The sequence below is a fragment of the Taeniopygia guttata genome, chromosome 1 (genome assembly GCF_048771995.1).
Source record: "Taeniopygia guttata chromosome 1, bTaeGut7.mat, whole genome shotgun sequence".
NCBI lineage: Eukaryota > Metazoa > Chordata > Aves > Passeriformes > Estrildidae > Taeniopygia > Taeniopygia guttata.
Genome location: NC_133024.1, coordinates 2,879,933 through 2,900,821, shown reverse-complemented (window position 1 = coordinate 2,900,821; position 20,889 = coordinate 2,879,933). Strand labels below are relative to the sequence as shown.

Sequence of the window (20,889 nt, the reverse complement as noted above, 5' to 3'; positions counted from 1 at the left end):
CTGAGAGGTGGAGGCTGCTCCGGATTTTGGGAATTCTGGGCAGTAAGCTGCAGAGACTCCACTAGGTGCTGCTGTAAGGCAAGGAAAGAGCCTGACAGAGGAGATGTGCAGGGAGGCGGACTGGCAAGCGCTGCTCAGCCGGCTCCAGCCTCACTGACAGTGACCTGCAGTGGTCCCCAGCTCTGCCTGGTGCAACCACAGCAGCTGCAGAGGATCCATCCGGCATCCCTGCTCAGGTGTTCAGTAAAATATGCTCCTATCCCACTGTCTTGTGTAATTGATGAAAGCACCCAAAATGCAGCAGAAACTCACTGCATATCCACGTCCTTTGCTGACTACCTGTAAGGTCTGCAGCTTCTCTGGCTTATCTTCTTAGTTACTCCAGCTTCTGCCTGGAAATCAATCACCTACCAACACTGATTTCTGTATTCTGTTATCTCTCTAGTCTGTCACAAAAATTTGCCAAACTGGGAACATACTGGCAAACACAAAGAGATTGCAACTGACAGTTGCAACACAATTTTTTAAAATATCTCTGCTGTGCCTCTTCCCATCCTCCTGCTGGCTGGTCACTTGGTTACTTGACATCTGGGCTTCTGACAAGTTGAAGATTAAACACCTCACTTGACAAACCCCTATCCATTTATTTAGCATGCACTCGGCAGAACATCAGCAGGTGTTGAATACCTTTCATTGCATTAGCAGACCTCTACAATATCCTTCATCCTCTCTCAAGTGCTGAGCAAAACTGTGTCAGTGCTGCCTTCCCTCCGTTAACTACTTTAAAATTGTAGGAGTATGTAAAACCTATGCTTACAAGGCTCCCCAGGGTTGCACAATCATACATATGCACAGCAGTCAATACACATGTTGACAGCTAATCCTGTGTCTGGCAGATCCCCATTTTAAGAACCATGTATGTGTACATATATCTTTTTAAAGAACCATTTTTGTGTAGATGTATCTTAAGTGTATACACACACTTTCATGATAATTTAGACTACATGTTATAATTTAGAGCGTTCTTTAAAATATGACACTGTGTCTGTCTTTTTTTAGAATTAGAAATGCCAATGCTTTAGATGTACAAATGTGTATTTATATACTCATGAGCATATAAAAACAAAACATATCTTCTCCATAATAAAGCAACCTCTGAACCTCTTTCACTAACCATACCTCTGTAGTCACATTAGCACAACATATTCTCTCCCAAGTGGGTTCCAACTCTAATACAACACCACTGACTCCTCCTCTCCACTGAAGAGCAAAGCAGCTTCCCAGCCCTACAATGAATTCTCAGGCTGCTTTCTGAGTCTGTCATACTACCTCCTAGAGCATGTTCTGCTAACCTCCCAAATGCTGGTTGAAGTTCAAGATCATAAGCATGGAAATCCAACCATTGATTCTCCCAAAGGCACATGAAGATGCCCATCTTACATCTCCTGTCTACATGCTTGAGGGTGGGAAGACAGAAGAGCTGCTCATTTATTCAAGTCTAAACAGATTTAGAATCGTTATTGCATTTGAGAAACACATGCCTAAGAAATATTTGCCCTGTGTCTATTACAGAATCACAGAATAATGAGGGTGGAAGAGACCTCTAAGATCATCAAGTCCAACCTGTGCCCTAACACCACAACTAGACTACAGCACCAAGTGCCAAGTCCAGTCTTTTTTTAAACATATCCAGAGATGGTGATTCCACCACCTCCCCTAGAAAGACAATTCCAGTATTTTATTATTCTTTCAGTGAAAATTTTTTCCTAATATCAAACCTAAACCTTCCCTGATGTAGCCTGAGACCAGAGAAACATAAGAAAATAAAGGAAAATAAAGGAAAAATGGAAGACACACCAAGGTTGCCACAGAAAAGAAACTGAGAAAGTCTCGCAGCACCTGGACACACAGCTGGAGATTTAACTCCTGCAAACACACAGTGAGGACTTTATTCATTTACGTCTCTTTAAGAATACAAATCACCCCAATTGATCTGGAGGAGGCATTTTATAAAGGGAACCCTCAAAAAGAACCAGAGATGTGCAGTTCACTGGGAGAGTGCTCTGTCCCTTAAACACCTGTCAGATAGGGTCAGACAATTAAAATATAATAACTCATTAGGAAGTATGGGCTTAATTATGGCCCATCAAGACTCTAACAATCCCCCAACTAGTTTTGTCTAGGCTGCATCTATGACAATTATTTTGCTCTAATTTATTGATGTAGAGGGCCAGGTTTCAAAAGACTATAGGCCCAGAAGAGTAGAGCGTAGTTTATACATAAAGTGAATATTTCATCACAAGTCGTACTGCATGCTCCTATCAGGAAAACCAGGATTTATTGAGGCACATGGGAATTGTGTCTTTTGCTCAAATTAAGAAAGTTCTGATTAAAAGAACTTTCATGCACTAAACAATCACACAACATGCTTCTTGATTTGACTCTAAATCTACATGTGGATTTTATTCCTACACTGCCATCTGAAATTATATTACTGAGGCTCTTGTAGAATTTAGACACCTCAGCTCTCAAGGTCATAACAAAGACCTTTTTTAAAGGAATGCAGTATCTGTGACTACAATATACCTTCCCTCACATTTAAATCTAACAGCATAGTAAAAGCAGCTTCTATATTCCAAGATGATTACAAGTTTGAGAAGGACAGTATAATTTTAGCACAAAATAATGTATTTCTTCTCACTTCTTTGTCAACTTGGCTTGAATGTTTCTTATTTTTTCACAGAAGGACAGTACCCACACAGCACAAAACTTCCATGGCTAAAACTGGTGTGCAAAGCATTGAGGAGTCCCGGCAGTACAGGAGCAATAAATCTCAAATGCACTACACATATAGATTAAATTATTACTTTTCCTCCCAATAAAACAACAACAAAAGAGAGCTCTTTCCTAGAGCTCGAGATTTATGGCAGTGACTACTTACTATACCACCTTTTGAACAATTTTCAAAGTTGGCCTAAAAACCAGATGATATTAATAATCAGTCTAAAGAAAGACCAGAGATCTCTGCACTACTGGAGATATGCAGAAACACTTAATAGACTCCTTTGTAAAAATGCAAAAACATGTTTGTGATGGCAACTGAACTGCAAACTTCTTTTTAGACATAAGGATTTAGTGAATAGGAGCAGACTGCAATACTTCCATTACCTGTTAGCACTTTCAGGGTTTCAGTATGTATATGCAATGATGCTGACTTTGTAGGAAATTATTTGTTTACTTATCTGTTAGTGTCAAGGCCACAGCTGTGTCAGGCATTGCACAAGCATATAGAATCCTTGCCCAGAAAAGCTTGCAAACCATCTGTTTGTTAACACAACCCTTTTACCTGTGACAATATCTCTTCATAAGGCAGGCTTGACTTGTGCTCAAGTATCAGCAGAGTTAATACTGGACTGTGCTCAACCTACATTCATAGCTGGGATACAAGACACACATTTCATTCCCAGCTGAGGTTACTTGAGATGTGTCCTAACTTTTATTTCTCACTGGTCAAATATTCCTCTTACAAGCTCTTTAAACTGAGAGCTCATGTAAGGGAGAGAAGAGAGTTCCTTACCTCGTGTGCAGTAAGTGCATGTTCCCCTGCTAGAAGCAGCATACTCAGGCCTCCCATTTGTGTAGGATCTGTTAAAAGAGTAAAATGAAGTCTTAAGCTGATTCATTTGCTTGTTTAAAAAACCTACCACTTGCACCACTAAAGCCCCAGAAGACTATTTGTCACAGATGCTCTCAGCAAGCTGCCATAAAAGGCAGTTCAAGAGAATCACAAATAACCATTTCTGTACCCTCTGGGAAGGCTTTCAAAGCTGTTTGAAGGATTTAATTGGATTTGTGTGCTTAACACCCCATTGCATGGATTTACAATTCTACCGCCAAAGGTTTTATGTACTACAGAGATGAATATCTTTAAAACAGCAACTGTAATGACCTCACATATAAATATACACAAAGATGTTCTAATAATGCACAGGTTTATAAGTCAGTGGATGCTCCTACCAAGGGAGCAGTTCCTTCCTTGGCGACTGAACAAATAAAAGGAAGGAACAAAACAACATGATGGAGCTCTGAAGCAAAATTTCTATTTTCATTTGTCTGTAATTTAGAACTGTATTTGGTGGTGAAAAGTGCCAGCCTGACAGCTCTGAAGCACGAAGCCAGAACAGCACAAGCACTGGCCAGGCAAGCTGCCTGCCTACTTGTTGCTCTGCCAATACAATACATAATTGAGGAATGTGAAATGGAGATATAAATGTTCTTTCTCCAAGTATTTGATACTGACAGCTTTTCCCCTCTAGCCTTCCTGCACCTCAGGAGCTCAGAAAATGACAAGAACTGAAAGCAATAAACTCTGACACTACGTTACTCATGGAGCAGCTTTTCCACTCAGAACAGTGGTTGCTCTTCATCACTATGAAGACTAATTGTCTGATTTTGGGAGAATGCCTTGGGAGCAATGCAGGTGCCTGATTTAACACTGTCATGCAGAGACAGTGAGACAGACAGTGGCCAAATGTCTCACACAACAGCCAGAAGGGAGTGGAATTTTTTGATGTTTTTAGCTAACATGGGCCAAGCCTGTACCTGTAAACCTCCAAACAGTTTAGGGCTATAGATGATCACAGTCCAATTCATGGGAATACTCATCAATGCTGTTTAATTCAATACCACAGATGCTGCCCAAAGTTTTCCTGCATACAGCATCTCTCACTGACATTCTCAAGGCAAATTTTTCCAATAGTCTTTTAGAATGGCATTAAATAGAAACAGAGGAAAACAATGTAAATAAACTAAGCTCATCCATTACCCCATAGATGGAAGAGTGGCATATTATTAAATAGTACTAAACAGGCATCCTAAATAGCACCTAGCTTCAAACCGAATATTCAACTGGAATTAACTTCTTCCTTCCCTATAATAAACACATAGAACACAAATGTTTTGGAGGTTTTAATTTTTTTGAAAAAATTTGCCTTTTTAAATAAAAAAGGAAAAAAAAATTCACACTTCTATGAAGAGAGAAGACACTACCAGAAGTGTGGGACCTAGTAACAGGAAGAGACACAGAAAATGTGAAGGGCCAGTAAGTATCTAAACACAATTCATAAGTGAAGTGATCCTGTCAGCAACAGCAATTTTTGCCATCCAAGCAGTTGATCAGAAACCATTCAGTCCTTCAAACCAGAGGACATCAGAGCAATCAGGAAGTGAAAAGTGAACAGTATCTTGAAAGATAATGCCTGAGCAGGCAGCTGATTTGGAGGAAGGAGCGACTGGGAGAGATCTGCAGGCCCTCCATAACCTTACTGAGCCCCAGATTAAACAGTAAGGCCTTGGCTGGCTGCTTTCTACTTTCTTTGCTCCCTTTGGAAGATTTTTGCAGGATTCAAATTTTCTAAGCATTAAGGGCTTTCTTCCAGGTTATAGCTTATACATACTCAGGGCCAGGTAGTACATGTTTTTCTGGTACTCACATCTCTAAGATTAGTAACTGTTTCCCTAAATAGCATCTCCCTTTTCAGCATTTACAGGACTTTTCCTACTCTTCTTCCACTTATTTTCTTGGTCTAAACAATTCAAGATCCCCTAATGTCATTGAGCACATTGATCTGCCATCATTTCAGCAATTCCTACAGCTCTCCTCTGCAGTTATCCTAGGTGCAGTTCATCCTTCTTCTATATGGATGACCAGCAATGCAACCACATCAGATGAGGGGGGTCCTGAAAACACTCTGCCTGACGAACTGCAGTATAGCACTTTCCCATGCCTGAATCACCCTGAAGACTCCCAGCTGCTCTTCTGTGCTTTATTTTCATTACCTGTTGGTCCTTTTCCCCATCCCCAGCTTTGGCCATCTCAAGAACACCCAGTTTAAGACTGTAAAATTTTTGCCTGTATTCTAAATATCTTCTTGGTAGTTTTGGCTTTCTGCCTTTCAATTAAGTAGATTATCATAAGAGAACAAAGATAGAAGTGTGGTTTAGTGTTTTTCTCCCCAAGTAAGCAAATACTTAAACTGTTTATTTATATATAAAAATTAGGAGGAAGGAAAAATTGACAGATGAATTGGAAATAAAAGTTTAATGTGATGCTTAAACAACTTCAGCTTATGCTGCAGCTGTAGCAGAGGGTTGGTGCTTAGATGTCTGCTGCTCACGAGAAAAACAGAAATCCTTCTATTAAAGTTTCCAATTACAAAATAACTTCACCTAAGGGAAGACAAAATGTACATATCCAAACACTGCCATATGCTTATAGTGCCTTCTCAGCACAATAATGTTTCTCTTCTGGCACTAGGAGCTTACTGGTATGAAGAAGAATTTTAAGGAGTATTTTAGAGAATTTATTCTTAAATCAACAGTAGTGGGAAAATAGCACACACATTTGACTTGCAGAACGGCAGGCGATTCGTGACTTTCTCAACAGCTTTTAATATTGATGAAACTTCAAACCATCTCTGTTTGGGAATGACATACTTTGTTAGTTCTGGGCTGGTTACAGACTCAGCCATTTCTGTCAGAGGAAACAACAAACTGAGGAAGTACTAAGCAGGAAGAAGGCCAGCAGAACAGCTTCAACCAACTTTTACCTGGGTGCATAATTGAGCTTCTTTCTAAAAAACAAAACAGTTTGTGTTTCTGTAGGGATATAGCCTACTCCAAAAGTGTCTTTCTTCCAGCCTTCACCTCACTAAAAAGCATTTTGGCATGAATGGTTTTCTTCTGAAGCGAATATATGCAAATACTGGGAATCTCACATATTTGTATGGCAAAGCTTTTGCAAACAGCAGTGTTCTTTGCCCTACATCCTACAAAGGTGAGCCATATAATGAGAAAAATGTGCTCAAAATCCAGCTCACAGGCTGGATGATCAAGGACACCATTAGTGGGTCTGCAGATCAGAAGCCCAATGCTGGTGCCACACCTCAGCTTCTTGACATAATGGTAGGTCAGCATAACAGACTTACATGTGGCATAGTTATTTTTGTAAAGCCAAAAAACCACAGAAACAGCCTGTGTGGGACTTTGAAAAATGAAGTAAGAGCTTACTCTCTACATATTAGATTTTCCAAAGTAAAATGTAATACACAAAAAAGCAATCAAGACATGATTAGCAATGACCAACAAATGAAAGATTTCCTGGCATGATTCTAGACTCATATAAACCCTATCCTGAGGAGGTTTCCTGCCTTGAAGATACAAGTGAATCAGTGGCATTTCAAAGGTAAAAGGTTTTTGAGGTGCTTCAGCTACATTTCAGTTCATCAGCTAGTACACAGACTGGATTTTAAAGAGATTGCACTGGGTAGGAGAGTGAACGCTGAATTGAACTATCATGTGAAGTCAAGCAGAGAGGAACACAATAAATGTATTTAGCAAGAACTGGTATATAGTTGACAAAGCAGTAATCCATTTGGCACGGCACACTTGTCATCATGTGGATGCTGCTAACATCTCTGTCAGAAACTGTCTTTATTTTATAAGGTATTCTTATGCCCAAGATATTGCCAGGCTTCACTGGCATGAGGACTGGAGCAAGATCCTTATGAATTACTACGCTCATTGACTCAGCCTGCAGGAAAAATAACCCCAAACTATCACAGGTAGCACTAAACGACTTTCTTCAGATATGAATGGCTCTATAGACAGAACAATGGATTAGTTTCTAATTAATTCTTAGTATCTCTGTCCCCTACTCCAACAGGTGTTGATTCAAGATCTCTGTGCTCAAAAGCTTGACATTAGGATAGCTTAGCAGGAGCACTGGGGGATGGATGAGAGGTACATTAAGGCTTGTTACGTGTTCTTTGTGTTAAGTCAACAAATATTTAAGGAGCATAGAAATTACTCCTCTAAATGGAAAAGCAGAATGGTCTGAAGGGGCTTGTGATTTTTGGAAATGCTGTCCCATACACAAGAACTATGAAACCTGAAACACTTTTATTTTGATCACATTTCACCATTCCTTAACAGCCAGAACAAATTTCATTATAGGAATTTTCATACTACTATACTAAGGTATACATGCCTCTTTAACCCTTTTCATTCTTTTACCCTTGTTCCATAAAACCATTTTCTACTCTCCAGCTCACAATCTCTCTAAGCAGAGAAGTCCTATCTGCTACACACCTGTCATAAAGCAGGTAGGATATGACAAAGTTTCTAATTTTATAACTACTGATGCATCTGAAACTTTAAACAAGCAAAACAAACCAACAAACCAAAACCAAACAAAAAGCCCCTCAAAACACACACAAAAAAAAACCAAAACCAAAAACCCAAGGAAATCAAAAGGGAAAACAAATGTCAGGGATGTTGTTTTTTTTTTTTTCCTTGACTGCTAGGCTCTTAAGCTGCCAGTATTTAACATTAATGTATTTCAAGGTCATGATTACAACAGTTCTGCTATTTATGGATATCAGCAAGCGATTATCTACTTTTCACCAGCTCAGGCACTCCACCTATACTTCTTCACTTTTTTTTTTTTTCTCCAATGTTTAGAAGTTTAGAATTTGCTCCTCCAAGATACAGTAGGCAAAAGAGCACATTTAAGTGAAATGAAATTATTCTTCTCTTGATGAAAATACGGAAGTGTTAGCCCCACTGGCACATTAATCTACGAGATTAGCATATCCAATTTGAGACACCCATAAATTATTTTTGCAAATAGTAAATTACTTAAAAGAGTACAGCATTCTATGACAGAGAAATAGAATACACATAATCAGCACTTCCCTTTTTAACCAGAGAATGGAAGTCTCTAACAGCAGATAAGCTGGAATCAAAAAATCAATTAAATCTGGGCCCTACAGGGGGTAAGAGTTAGGATGCCTCATGTCTGGAATTGACTCTTGAAAACGAATAATGCACTATGGAAAATTTTAGAAAACTGTTACACAGAGGTTTAACTACAGTTTTGGCAACTTAATCTGGGACACTACAGTACCATGTGTAGTAAAGAAAACAGGTATCCCAATTCAGTTTCAATACCACATCCCCAGAGCTACAGCTGAGTACCATGGATGGAAATCTCACCTGCCATCCCAAAGTTAAGTTGTGGCATTTCTTCACTTTTGGTTACTTTCCTTGGGCTTGGTAAGTCTTTTGCAGAGTCTGATGCAATAGCCCATAGCTTTTTCCTGTTTGTAACACTGGATGCCTGGGTTTTCACAGGTTTGTTGGTTGTGGGGCACCACTTGTACCCTGGGTTTGCTTTCATAAATGCATCCTTGTACTAGAAAAGAAAACAGAAATTATCAATCATGACATTATTCTCTACACAGGGCAAACAGAGCATACTGCATATTAAGAGGATTTAATACAGTAACCACTCCTTAAATATCTTGATTTTTTAACAGTTTAATCACATGCTTAGAGTCCAAACACCAACACAATACGCTAAGAAGAAGCATTAAGATAAGGAGAGGTGTATCTAAAAAGTGGGTTTTCTCTTTCCTCTCCCAAAGGTCTATTACCTAGAGCAGGCTGAAGTTCTGATCCTGCAAACTGCTCCCCAGTGCTTGTATGCTCATGCCCTGAGAAAGATACTTGGAATTCTTTGCAGGTTTAATTTCTAGTTTGAATTAAATACAAACACTATTTAGCAATAAATGCAGCATGATGCCTTAACTCACGCTCATTCTTCTCTAATAGTTCTGTATTTTAGAATATTTGAGTATATACTTCCCTAAACCAGGCACCAAAAACAAATTGCAACCAGTATAATGTCATATTCAGTATCTTGTGATAACATCATCCCAGCGTTCCTTCCAACATGTACCATGCTGTATGACTGCATAAAACAAACTGTGACCATTTAAAACATTCTTTGGCCTTGAGCACCCAGCACACATCTCAGTTGTTTGCTGTGTTTTTGGTATGAGGCAGCAAAACAAAGGAAACCAAACTACACACGGGCAGTGGGGGAAAGGGTCTGGATCCCACAGTTTGGGGGGTAGGGGAAAGGACCAGGATTTTTATTCACAAAACAAGGCACCAACATCATCCAATAATTTTACTGCCCACATTAAACCAAGATTTTTGAATGTTAACAGTAACAGAAAGACCACATTTTGGTATTTTACATGTGTTGCTATGCAAGGTTGAGAACTGGCAGATCAGAGGAACATGCCACACATTCCAGCTGCAGATGTTTGCCTAACAAGTGCCAGGGGTGTGCAGCACTTGCTGCTGCGGGAGCTGCCCAGCCAGTACCAGTGCTCGGGGCAGGGAGAAGGAACCCAACACCACACTGGGCAGCTCTCAGGGACAGCACAGGACCAAAAGAGTGGCTTTGTGCTCGGAAGCACATGGCAGGGCAGATGCAGGAGGTTTGTTCCCTGATGACATACTCCCACCCATGGCACAGAGAAGCACCTGTGCTTCACGCACATGCACGCACAGAAACACCGAGAGGAAAAAACATCCCTTGGGCATCAAACACAGAAATAGCACTGAAAGCCTGTCCTCTGCTAGAGCCACTACAGTGTTCCCCCAGCTCAACAGTCTGCCTTGTGGCAGGGTCACCAGTGCTTTCTTTCATTTCTGTCTTCACCTTTGAGCTGCCACTTGCTACCTCCAGACCGTAACACAGATAAAAACGTTTTGGTTTACAAGAAACACACAGCACTGCGTGAACCCTGCTGTGGGAAGTCCTGTATTTATAGAAATGGCTATAAATAATAAAAATCTGCAGGGATCCCTGACCCACATACATGCTGTATTTTCTGAGTAGGGTGTATGTATTAAACCTGCACAGTACGGACTGCGACACTGCTCGTCTCACCCCTTTTCCCTTTCCATCAGTTTGCTTGGGAGCTCAGTACACCACAAAAATAGCCTGGTGGAGGGAAGGGATAGGAAGGGGAGGGTAAGGGAAGAGGAGGAAAGGAAATACACGACGAAGCAGCTTTGCCTTCCATTGTTAAAGCCACAGCCCACTCACAAATCATGTTTGCAGCCTGCAGAGTGAAAAGCGCAGAGTCGCTAGCAGTGAGCTGCATAAGCTCTTCATATCAGCAATGCTGCTTTGAGTAATTGAATTATTCTATTGAGTAATTTGACAAGCCGACAGGCTGCCCATCAAATGAGACCTAGGACGCATGCCATTTGTGAGACGAGGCTGCAATAAGCTTTTAATCAGTTTTCAACAAGAGCAATTCAAGTGAGCTGGTATAGTAATGTCTTTTTTTTTCCTCTGCAAAGCCAAGATGTGAACATTAACTGCAGTTTTTGAAGGCAAGGGAGCAAACTGAGGGAGGACAACTCATTGGAATGGTCCAGTTTCAATATATAAGATAAAAAAAAGAGAAAATTTAAGAACTTAAAACAATATCCAAGAAGGACTTTATATAAATGCCTGTAAGGCCTTGATCCAAATCTTAAAACTTTTTCAGTATTGACTTTTGTGATTACTAGACCAAGGCCTAAAACAGAGATAGAGATTTTGCTTACCGGGTCACGAGAAGATAACTTAAATGAGCTACACAGTAACAAGAAAAGGAGTAAGACAATCATGTAATCTACTGCTTTTCTCTCTTTCACCAATTATGCAGTAAAGCAACTTTACACAGCCAATCTAAGCATATGTCTAAAATTGATTTTAAAAACCCCAAAACACAAGCAACCAAACCAACCAAAGAAAACCACAAAAACCCAACCCAAACATAAGTACCTAACCTGGAATGCAAAGACACCACCTTGCTTTCCACAACAAACGGCAGGGACTGCCCAGCAGAGTCATGTTCTGAAGTATCAGGTAAGAAATAGAACAAGATGTGTTTGTGGGATTGGTTTGATGCCTTATTTCTGTTTGTAAAAGCCTGGAGAATGTTGTGTTATGTAGCAGGACCAGCGCCGCTTCAGAACTGAGGTTAAAACTCCCCAAGTTGCTTTCATCACCAAATAAAAAAAAGATTTGCTTCCTCTATTTGTGGTAGGAACAGAAGCTCACAAGTGGATTTCAGCTACACCCCAGGCTAGCTGTTAGCACGTGTTTAATTTTAAATGTATGCTATTAAATGTCACATGAATCTCGGAGACCTACCATTAAAAAAAAAATCCCCCAGAAAATAACAGCACTCCATTTTTCACTCCTGAAGGATGCAGGGTTCGCACTACACACTTTACAGTCCATACATCAGCCAGCCAGCCAGGATGTGTCCCCTCCTACCCTGAGGAGCTGCCAAAGCAGTGGCACCACTTCACTACCTTTATTACTGAAGTGAATAAAAAAGCTGATGCACATTTATGAGTGGCCAGATGAATTTCCCTCAGTGAAGGAAAATGCTGAAACACACAGCAACACTTCTGGTTCCTTTTTGAGTATGTATCAACCATCTTATATCCTAGACAGTGGAACTTTCAAATTTAAGCTGGTCTAGGTAGTCTGCAGGGTAGAAATAGAAAGCTTACTCATAAAGTAACACCAGCAAAAGCAGACATCAAGCTCTGCAGGTGCAGCACCAGGTCTCCAGGGCAGTTGTTGCTACAAGAGACCATAAAACACAAGATGGAAAATAGAGGGAGTGTGGGGTCAGTTTTTCCAGGTAATTAAGGTACCCCAAGGTGCAGACAGGTACATTATGAGATTTTCCACAATGCCTGAATGAACTAGAGACCTGATGAGCCTCTCAGGGAGTCAGGGACAGATGTCCATCTACTAGGAAAACTTCTCATAATTCCAGCCAGCAAAAAGTTTGGGTGCCTCACTATCTTCCAAAATCTTGCACACAGCTAGACATATGTAAGTAAATATACAAGTGCCTTTACGTGCATGCTGCTGAGGTAATATCACTACTAGTAGTAAGCAGGCAAGAAACTGAAAGCTTCTTGCATGGCACATGATCTAGCCCAAATGATTTTGGGAGCTATAGCAGTGAGTAATAAAGAAACATTCTAGAGACTGCAGAAGAGCAGGGACCACTTCTGCAAGGCCCACAAGTATCTCTGCAGGAGTGGTGTCGCCCTGATTCTTGAGTTTTCTTAAGCCTTCTGAATTTACATTCTATTGGGAAACTTTCCCACACAGTTTCTGTAAATAACGTATTGTTTTGCATTCCTCCATGGGGGTGGAGAGACTTGATGTACTAGTGCTTTGTCCAATGTCTTTGGAGAGGTGGCCCGTTCACTCTCCAATCCACTGTCACCTTTGGAGAAGTATAAAAGTTGGAGTCAGAAAATAAACGCTCTTTTTTGCCTTGCAAGGTAGCAAGTGGCTCGCTTGTGCTTTCTCGTGTCCTATAACGACAGAGTGGTTTGGATGCTCAGGGTATACAAGACACTTTGTAGGGAGAACAGATATGATAGAGAGTTCTCTGGGAGATGTGTGTCCTGCCAGGACACGCTACAGGCTGCACAGTGAAATATGGAATATTCAGGACACTGAAAAGCTACATTTAAGCAACAGCAGATTACTCACTGAATCTTAAATCTCAGTGATCTTATATAGGCACCCAAACAGAAGACCATTGGTACAATGGTATTTTTATCTTCTTTCAAAGACACTCACCTTCTTGATTTTTAAATAAATTCTCTTTAGGAAAAAGGACAGTACCAACAGGTGGTTCTCACTACAGTTGACACTGACCTCTTTTTGACAGTCTCAGCAGTAAGCCTACCTACAGGTGAACCTGTTCAACCTGCTCTACGTGAACCTGCTTAAGCAGTGGGTTGGACAAGATCATCTCCAGAGGCCCCTTCCAACCCCAACCATCCTGTGGTTCTGTGAAAAGCAACTATTGCAATAAAATTATCGATCCACGCAGACAGAATAGGCTTGTTGGTGAAGAAGGCCCAAATGGATTCAACAGCACATTATAGCTGGTAATTACTGCTGTAACATACACTGTTTAAAGAATAAAAATCATATGCTATCTCTCCTCTAGTTCTCATTCTTAGAGCTACTTACAGTGATGTAAACGACTTAGATTTATTGTTCTGCTTTGACGTTGAATATTCAATTTCTTCTTCATGCCAAAGAAAAAAACACTACAAGAACAATGATTTCTATAACAATATGATTAACAGTTTCAGATCTGTCACTTCATACAGAAGTTCTGCAATTATTTTCCTTCTTAATGAACAAGTTTCCTTCAGCAAGACAAAAGGCTAAGAAAAACAGTCGCACTGGGTTTGTTTCTTCCAAAAATTATTTCTTTATTCTCATCTTTCTCTGCATCTGTACTGAATCTTCTAATTGCCCTTTCTCCAGACGTTTATAGACATATCACTAATTCATAAGTGGGAATGCAGAATGAAACTGGAATGGTTGGACAAAGCTGAGACTCAAATGTTTCAAAGCTGTGCCACAGATGAGGAACTACAGAGGTTCTACAGACACTGCTTAAAAAAGGACACACCATGTTAAACGCTTTGCTCTTCTTGTGGACCTTTCCATGCCCACATGAGCTTGCTTAACAGACAGACCTTACAGCCTGTTAACAGTAGCAGACACCTTCAGATCCCAGGGCAGGCAGGGTAATAGTTTTCCCAATGATTTCACAGCTATCTGCACTTCCCACTGTGTGCTAGCATACTCAACAAAGCAGAGAGATGTTTTTCCTTCTCACTGGTGTTCCTTTATTTTTATTACAATTGAATTCAAATTCTGTACCACAATCTGTATCATACAGGTAATCACAGCGATCTGTTTTGGGGTAAGGTTATCAGCCTAAGTAATTTGCTGTGTTTTTCTCACCCTACTATCAATAACCACAGCCTTTCAGAAAACAGCTTATCAAGTAAGCTATTTCTTAAAAAGGTTCATTTGAATTTTAAGTTGACATAAAGACACGTTGTGAAATACGGGGATAAATCTCCTTTCCTTGCTCCTGGTTAACAGACTCTGATTAGGCACTGCTCTCTGACTTGGTACTGGTCTCACCAAATCTTGCTTCATCAGAAACTGGTTAATGGGAAATGTACTTCAAAAAGCACTAGTAATTTTTTAATTCATTAGCATCAAAGGTAAAAAGGGACTACATTTCTTGACTGTGCCATTGGTTTGGTCCACCAGCAGCTGGCATCACTGATAGAGAATGCACAGCTAAGTATCACTAGTCAGCTGACACAGAACAGTATGTTAGTGCTTACAATGGCCACTATCCTCATTTTAATGCTTGTACAGAAGAAATTATCAGGCCATACAATCATAAAGTGCATATAATTATAGCAATGACTACTGGAACCAAGTTAGTTTGTGTACACAGAACAACTGCTTTCCATTATGGTCCAAAGGATCAAGTGAATTAAAGCAAGAACAGCAGCTGCTCCAGGCACCATAATCCCATGGTGAAGCTGAGGAACAGAGGGAAGAGAAAGATCCCACAGAAAACATTTAATACACAGAGAAAAAGACAAATATGTCATGAACTCCCTTTACATCCACCATTCAGACAGCACATACCTCCTTGGCCATGTCAGTGTATTTCTGTTTTTCTTTTGGATCTAGAACAGACCACCAATCTGCCAAGATCTTGGTTGCGCCACGATTATCGAGGCGAGGGTGTTCTTTCCGCACAAGAGAGCGGTGGCGTTTGCAGAACAAGAGAAACGCATTCATTGGTCGGCGAGCTCGTTGCTCTGAGGACTCATCATCTTCAGTCTCATCAGCATCCTGCTCTAAACCATCAGGGCCAAGGAGCGGCACCTGGCAGAACCGAAAGGGAAGGGGGGTAAGCTCAGTTATCCGCATTTCGCACGAAGGCTGAGACGGTGTGCGCTGCACGGGACTGAGGAGAGGCACGTGGACACACACACAGCTGTCTCCAAAGGCCAACCTTCTGTCCAGACAGTGTGCAAAGTTCTACATCAAACCTCCTCACCTGATGGTCCCAGGTTCATTCATCAGCTGCAAGACTTAACGCTGACTTCCAAGGGGAAAACTTTCTAAGCTGAGGACCATTCTCTACTAACTGTCCTAAAGGGGCTGGAGGAACGAGATCTACTCTCCTTCTGACAACCTAGAAATCATCTTAGTGGGACGAGGCAAGCAGAACCACCTTGGACCTTGATTATTCATGTTTGCAACCACAGAGCGCACAAGGAGGAACAGGTAATAGTTTGCTAGTTTGTCAGTTTTTTCCCATCTCCTGCTGGTCACTGCTCAGCCTGTGAGCAGCACAGCAGTGCAGCCACCACAAAACTGCACAGCAGAAGCAGAGGGCAAATCTCAACAGAATACACTGCCAAAATGTGCTCTCTCCATTTACAGGCCAGCATATCAGACAAGCCACAGAACTTACTGCATAAGACAGAAATCCACCTCCTACCTAACTACGATGCTGCTGTTTTATACCATGTTGTGAACGGACCTGCAAGCTCAACAGAAAGCACCATCAGAGAATCAGGCTCTTGCTTATCCTCCTCAAGGTCACCCTCTCTTATCAGTGTACGGCTCAAGGCAGTCTCCTCAGCACTGACGTTTCCATTCCTGCCTCAGAAAGGCACCAAGGAGATACAGATATGAATGCCATCCACATGACGGAATCATCACATCTGCATGAACAGTTCCCACTTCTTGGTACAGAGAATGACTCTAACTGGAAAAGTGTGAGGTGCCACATGCTATTAAAAAAGGGCAAGGTCAGCATTATTGAACAATATCAAAATACCAAGTGTCAAACCAGAGACAGATTACTTCCACTGTGCACTCAGTACTCTGGAGGGTAAGTTCAATTTCACATGCAAAGATAGTAAAAACTGCAGACAGCTTTTTCCTTCTTTTTCCCTCTTAATCTTTGTAGTTTTCATCTTTAACAAAGAATGAAAACTTTTAGTTTGGTATGATCTTCAAAGCTACTAGAAGCAGATACCAAGCACAAGCCAACGTCACATTTAAAATAAGCAATTAAAAAAACAAAGAACATCAAAACCCCACTTTAAGCAATCAAGATTAGGATGTGCAACACATTATTAAAACAAAGCAGATAAAACTATTCCAGTCTACAAAAATTTGTCCATTATTTTAAAGGCATGATTAACAACTCACTTTCTTGTGTCACTACCTGCCTTTACAGCCTCATAGGCAACCACATCGGATCACTTTTTATTGGCTGTGTTTCTTCACAGAAGAGAACAAGACAACACAAAATGAAAAACACAGCCAGGGAGAATCCAATCCACCATTAATCATCTTGGGTCAAAGCATCCAATTAAATCTACCTTATCAATATCTTCCTCTTCTTCTTCCTCTTCCTCCTCTTCAGAGAAGTCAAGGAGTTTCTTGGCAAGCAGGGGATGCCACTGAAGACACTTCCTTTTTGGTCGCTTCCCAGTTCCTTCACCTTCTGTTGAGTGATCCTTATTCCTACTACTGCCTTTCATTACTGTGACCTGTCATGCAAAAATATTGATAAATTCACAACAAACCCTTAGGTACAAATGACCATCAAACCAGTGGCAAATATATGAGGTACCAATGCAAGACTCTCAGAATTTTCTGTCAAGGTATTAGATAGAGATTTACTCTAATTATCAACATAAGCATGGACGTACTTTTTGCAATTTTAACACTTTCACATAATGCCTAGAGTAACTAGCAGTACACAATTTAAGAGCATGAAGTAAGGATGGCAGCTAATCCAGCTCTCAAATGCCCCTGTCTGAAGAAGGGCAGAGAAGTCCTTCGCTAGCCAAGCGAGTGAGAGACTCCATAGCTCTTTATTACATATATCCATTGCAGCTTTTCATGTTTTGCCCCTGCAAATGTCAGTGTCAGGACATCCCTCTCTCTCACAGTGGAACATATCACCAGCCACTTGTGTTAATCATGCACTTATATACACTAACGGTGATACAGAGCCCAATGATATAGGATTTGTCCAGTGCTGTCAAAAGGTGTGATAGGGAAATCTGAGTCCCTAAGAGAAGTGAATTTGAATACACAGATTTGAATCAAACAACCAGAGATAATTATGCTGACATTTCCAAAGTACCGCACAGGAAACAAAAAACCATGTGCTGAGCCAAGTGCATGCAGAAGACAAATCATATTTAGTTGTGTGTATGTCCTTATCTAAAAAACACCTCAGAACTACCTCTTAGTAAAAATACATGCTCAACACATCCATAGTATCAGTTTAAGGGTTGACTTAAGAGATGTGCTACCCAACTAAGGGACAAATTAATATATATATATAAAAAGAAATAAAACCAGCACATCACATCAAAGTATTGAAGTGCATAGCAAGTGCTGCTGGCACACAGCCTGGTCCCTCGTAGCCTTCTGTTAGCATAGTGTAATATCAGTGGCAATCCTGACAGGAGCATGGCTAGCTTTCCAAGAAAACAACACAAGCATCAAAACAAACTGAACTTAAGAGTGGTTAGCCAGCTACATCTTTATAAAGCAAATAAATGTGATGCAGTCTCACAGGAGTTTCTCACCAGCAGCATAAAGCAGCTGCATTAAGCCCCAGTCCCATAGGCAAAGCCAGAAGAAGCTGTGTTGCTGACTCTCAGGAAAAGGGCACGGAAAGAATCAAACCTTGTAACTGCAAGGTCACAGTACATTTTAGGATGCTGAAGTTTGTTAGATCTTCCCCACTTGTCAGCAGTACCTACCCCCCCAAATCATTACAGAAACCCTGTAACTTTGTCCCATTAAGTGACATACTTTGCTATCCAAATAATGCCACTTCTGCCTGGAAAACGTTTAAACTTAGATTTCATACCATGCACTCCTCTAGGGAGTTTTATGCAGCACATAACCATGCACCATTTCACCTAAATTTTCACCCATGACTTGCAAAACAGATCCAAATACAAGAACCACTTTGTCTTAAAAAAAAAACCCATTAAAGTGTGGAAAACTAAGCCACAATCCAGTATCACAAAATGTATGTTTGAAATTGTTTTTATCCCACTGTGACTCTGCCATGTACCACACTGCACTGTGCTCTGCATCTGTCTCTCTTCCTAAAGTGCTGAACCACCATTTGCTTTTGTTAGGGGCATTCTCAGGCACGAACCAACAAAGCTGAGTTAATGTTCAAGCAGGAACTTCAGCTCCCGTGGGCAGCAGAGATTTGTTCAGAGATTGCTAAGTGATACAGATCTGCCTATTACTGCAGTCAATAAAGCATGTGGCCTATTTCTGAGCAGGATAAATACGCTACAGTGCAACTGGGAGAGCTGCTCCAGCCCTCACCCCTCACTCCTGTACATGAGCTGATCATATGGCTCATGTCTACAATCAGTCCTAAGTATGATGAGTACTACTAGTAGCCTTCTACCTTGTTAGCGTGAAACGAAATTAATGTTTGAGAAGTTCTCCATCATCCTTCTTTACAAAGCTCAGCTGAAGTCTCAGGGCTATTTCAACAACAGCACTGCCTTTAGAGCTGGCACCTCTCTGCCTGCTGCCCTTAAAAAAAGATGAACAAGGGAAGACTTCACAGGACTTAGGTGTTCTCCATCACCCCCAGACCCTGCCAATGCTCTGTGCTGGGTTGGGCAAGGCAGCACAGAGCCAGGCACCAGAATCCTGGCAAATCCCTAAGGGGCTCTCAGTACCTTACACCTCTTCACCACAGCTGAGCTCACAAATAATTTCTGTTTTCCTTGCATGAAGGCTAGGTATTAAACACTCATCACTGAAATAAATTAATCAAAGCTCCCAAGTGCTAAAATAAAAATACACACTCAGCTTCAAGAATTCAAGGGACGTTCATGAGGTTGTTTTAATAAATTGTGAACCATTGTACAACGCAGAGTCAGTCAGATCCTGGCTGTAATACGAGCACCATTTACCACAGAAAAACACAGTCACTCTTCCTGCTTCATAAAGAATCTCTGCAATGGTCAACAACAAAACCCCTCCTGATTTTGACCCCACTGATGGCAGGACTGAGGCAACAGACAGACTTCAAACTTTATGTTTACATCATAGCCTGGAAATCCCTCACTTCTTAAGTATGTCAAGCTATGTACTCTACCCTCTGTGCCTGCTCTTCTTTCCTCTAAAATAGGAAGTAATTCATAACGAACACATAAAATTATTTCCTTCCCCTTAAGGGTGAGTTGTATCCTATTTTTACATACTTTTGTGTTTCCAAATCCTCTTTCCCCATATTTATTTATTCAGGTCCCTGTAAGTTCTGACCTACATTTCAGAGAGAGAGAGAGTTCAGAGACTTTTCAGAGACTTTATTTTTGGTGCACTTTCTGCTGATGCCCCTCAGTCAAATATAGGATTGGCATAATGAAAAATGTTCTAATTCTTTATTACATCACATGTGACTTTTCCTGCTAAAAATGGATGACAACATAGTGTGGTAAACCTGTTTTCCTTTGGATTGCTTCATATTTTATTTTACAATGCCCACGCGTTATGATCATTTTTGTCTCCTAATTGTTGATACATACACATACATAATTATGAGAGAAATCCATTAAAAAAATTCAGACAAATGCAAATTACAGCTAACATGGACATGGACATTTTCCTTTTGGCAAGACACAGCAGAATGCCTGTATGGTTATGATGAAACGACAGTGAAAGTTTTACTGACATTATTTACTTCTTGAACATCAAAACATCAATGAAACCCAGTTACCTGACTCTTAGGATTCTATTTATTTATCTGATTTTTTTTTTCCCCTTGACACATCATCAATAGCACGTTAGCTGCTTGTTTTACGTGAGAGACTGGAAGTTGGCAGACAGAACAAGCAAAAATCCCACCTGTTTCTCTTTCAGGGATCCTCAAGTGCTGGCAAGCATCTCTACCAGCATGCTTTTAAAGAAAGAGCTGGACTTGGACCCTACAAGAACTGAAGCACACATTTAAGCCTGGCAATTGAGAAGGCACATAGAAAGTCACAGAACAAGCCAAATCTTTGACAGATTTGGGCTTAAAAGTAGAGAGG

At 40.7% G+C, this 20,889-nt stretch overlaps 1 protein-coding gene across 16 annotated transcripts in view; it reads right to left on the bottom strand.

Moving 5' to 3' along the window:
* Window positions 1–20,889, bottom strand: part of BBX (BBX high mobility group box domain containing) — a 134,136-nt gene that overhangs the window by 47,441 nt on the left and 65,806 nt on the right. For 13 of the 16 annotated variants that reach the window (XM_030284774.4, XM_072935620.1, XM_072935463.1 and 10 more), the window contains 4 exons: window positions 17,182–17,352; window positions 15,425–15,667; window positions 9,055–9,253; window positions 3,578–3,645 (listed from right to left, as the gene is read on the bottom strand). In XM_030284774.4, coding sequence (XP_030140634.4) covers window positions 3,578–3,645; window positions 9,055–9,253; window positions 15,425–15,667; window positions 17,182–17,343 — 672 coding nt within the window. In that variant the 5' untranslated portion in view covers window positions 17,344–17,352. The remainder of the gene's footprint in view (window positions 1–3,577; window positions 3,646–9,054; window positions 9,254–15,424; window positions 15,668–17,181; window positions 17,353–20,889) is intronic. The other 3 variants (XM_072935693.1, XM_072935592.1, XM_041718470.2) reach the window with 2 other exon arrangements.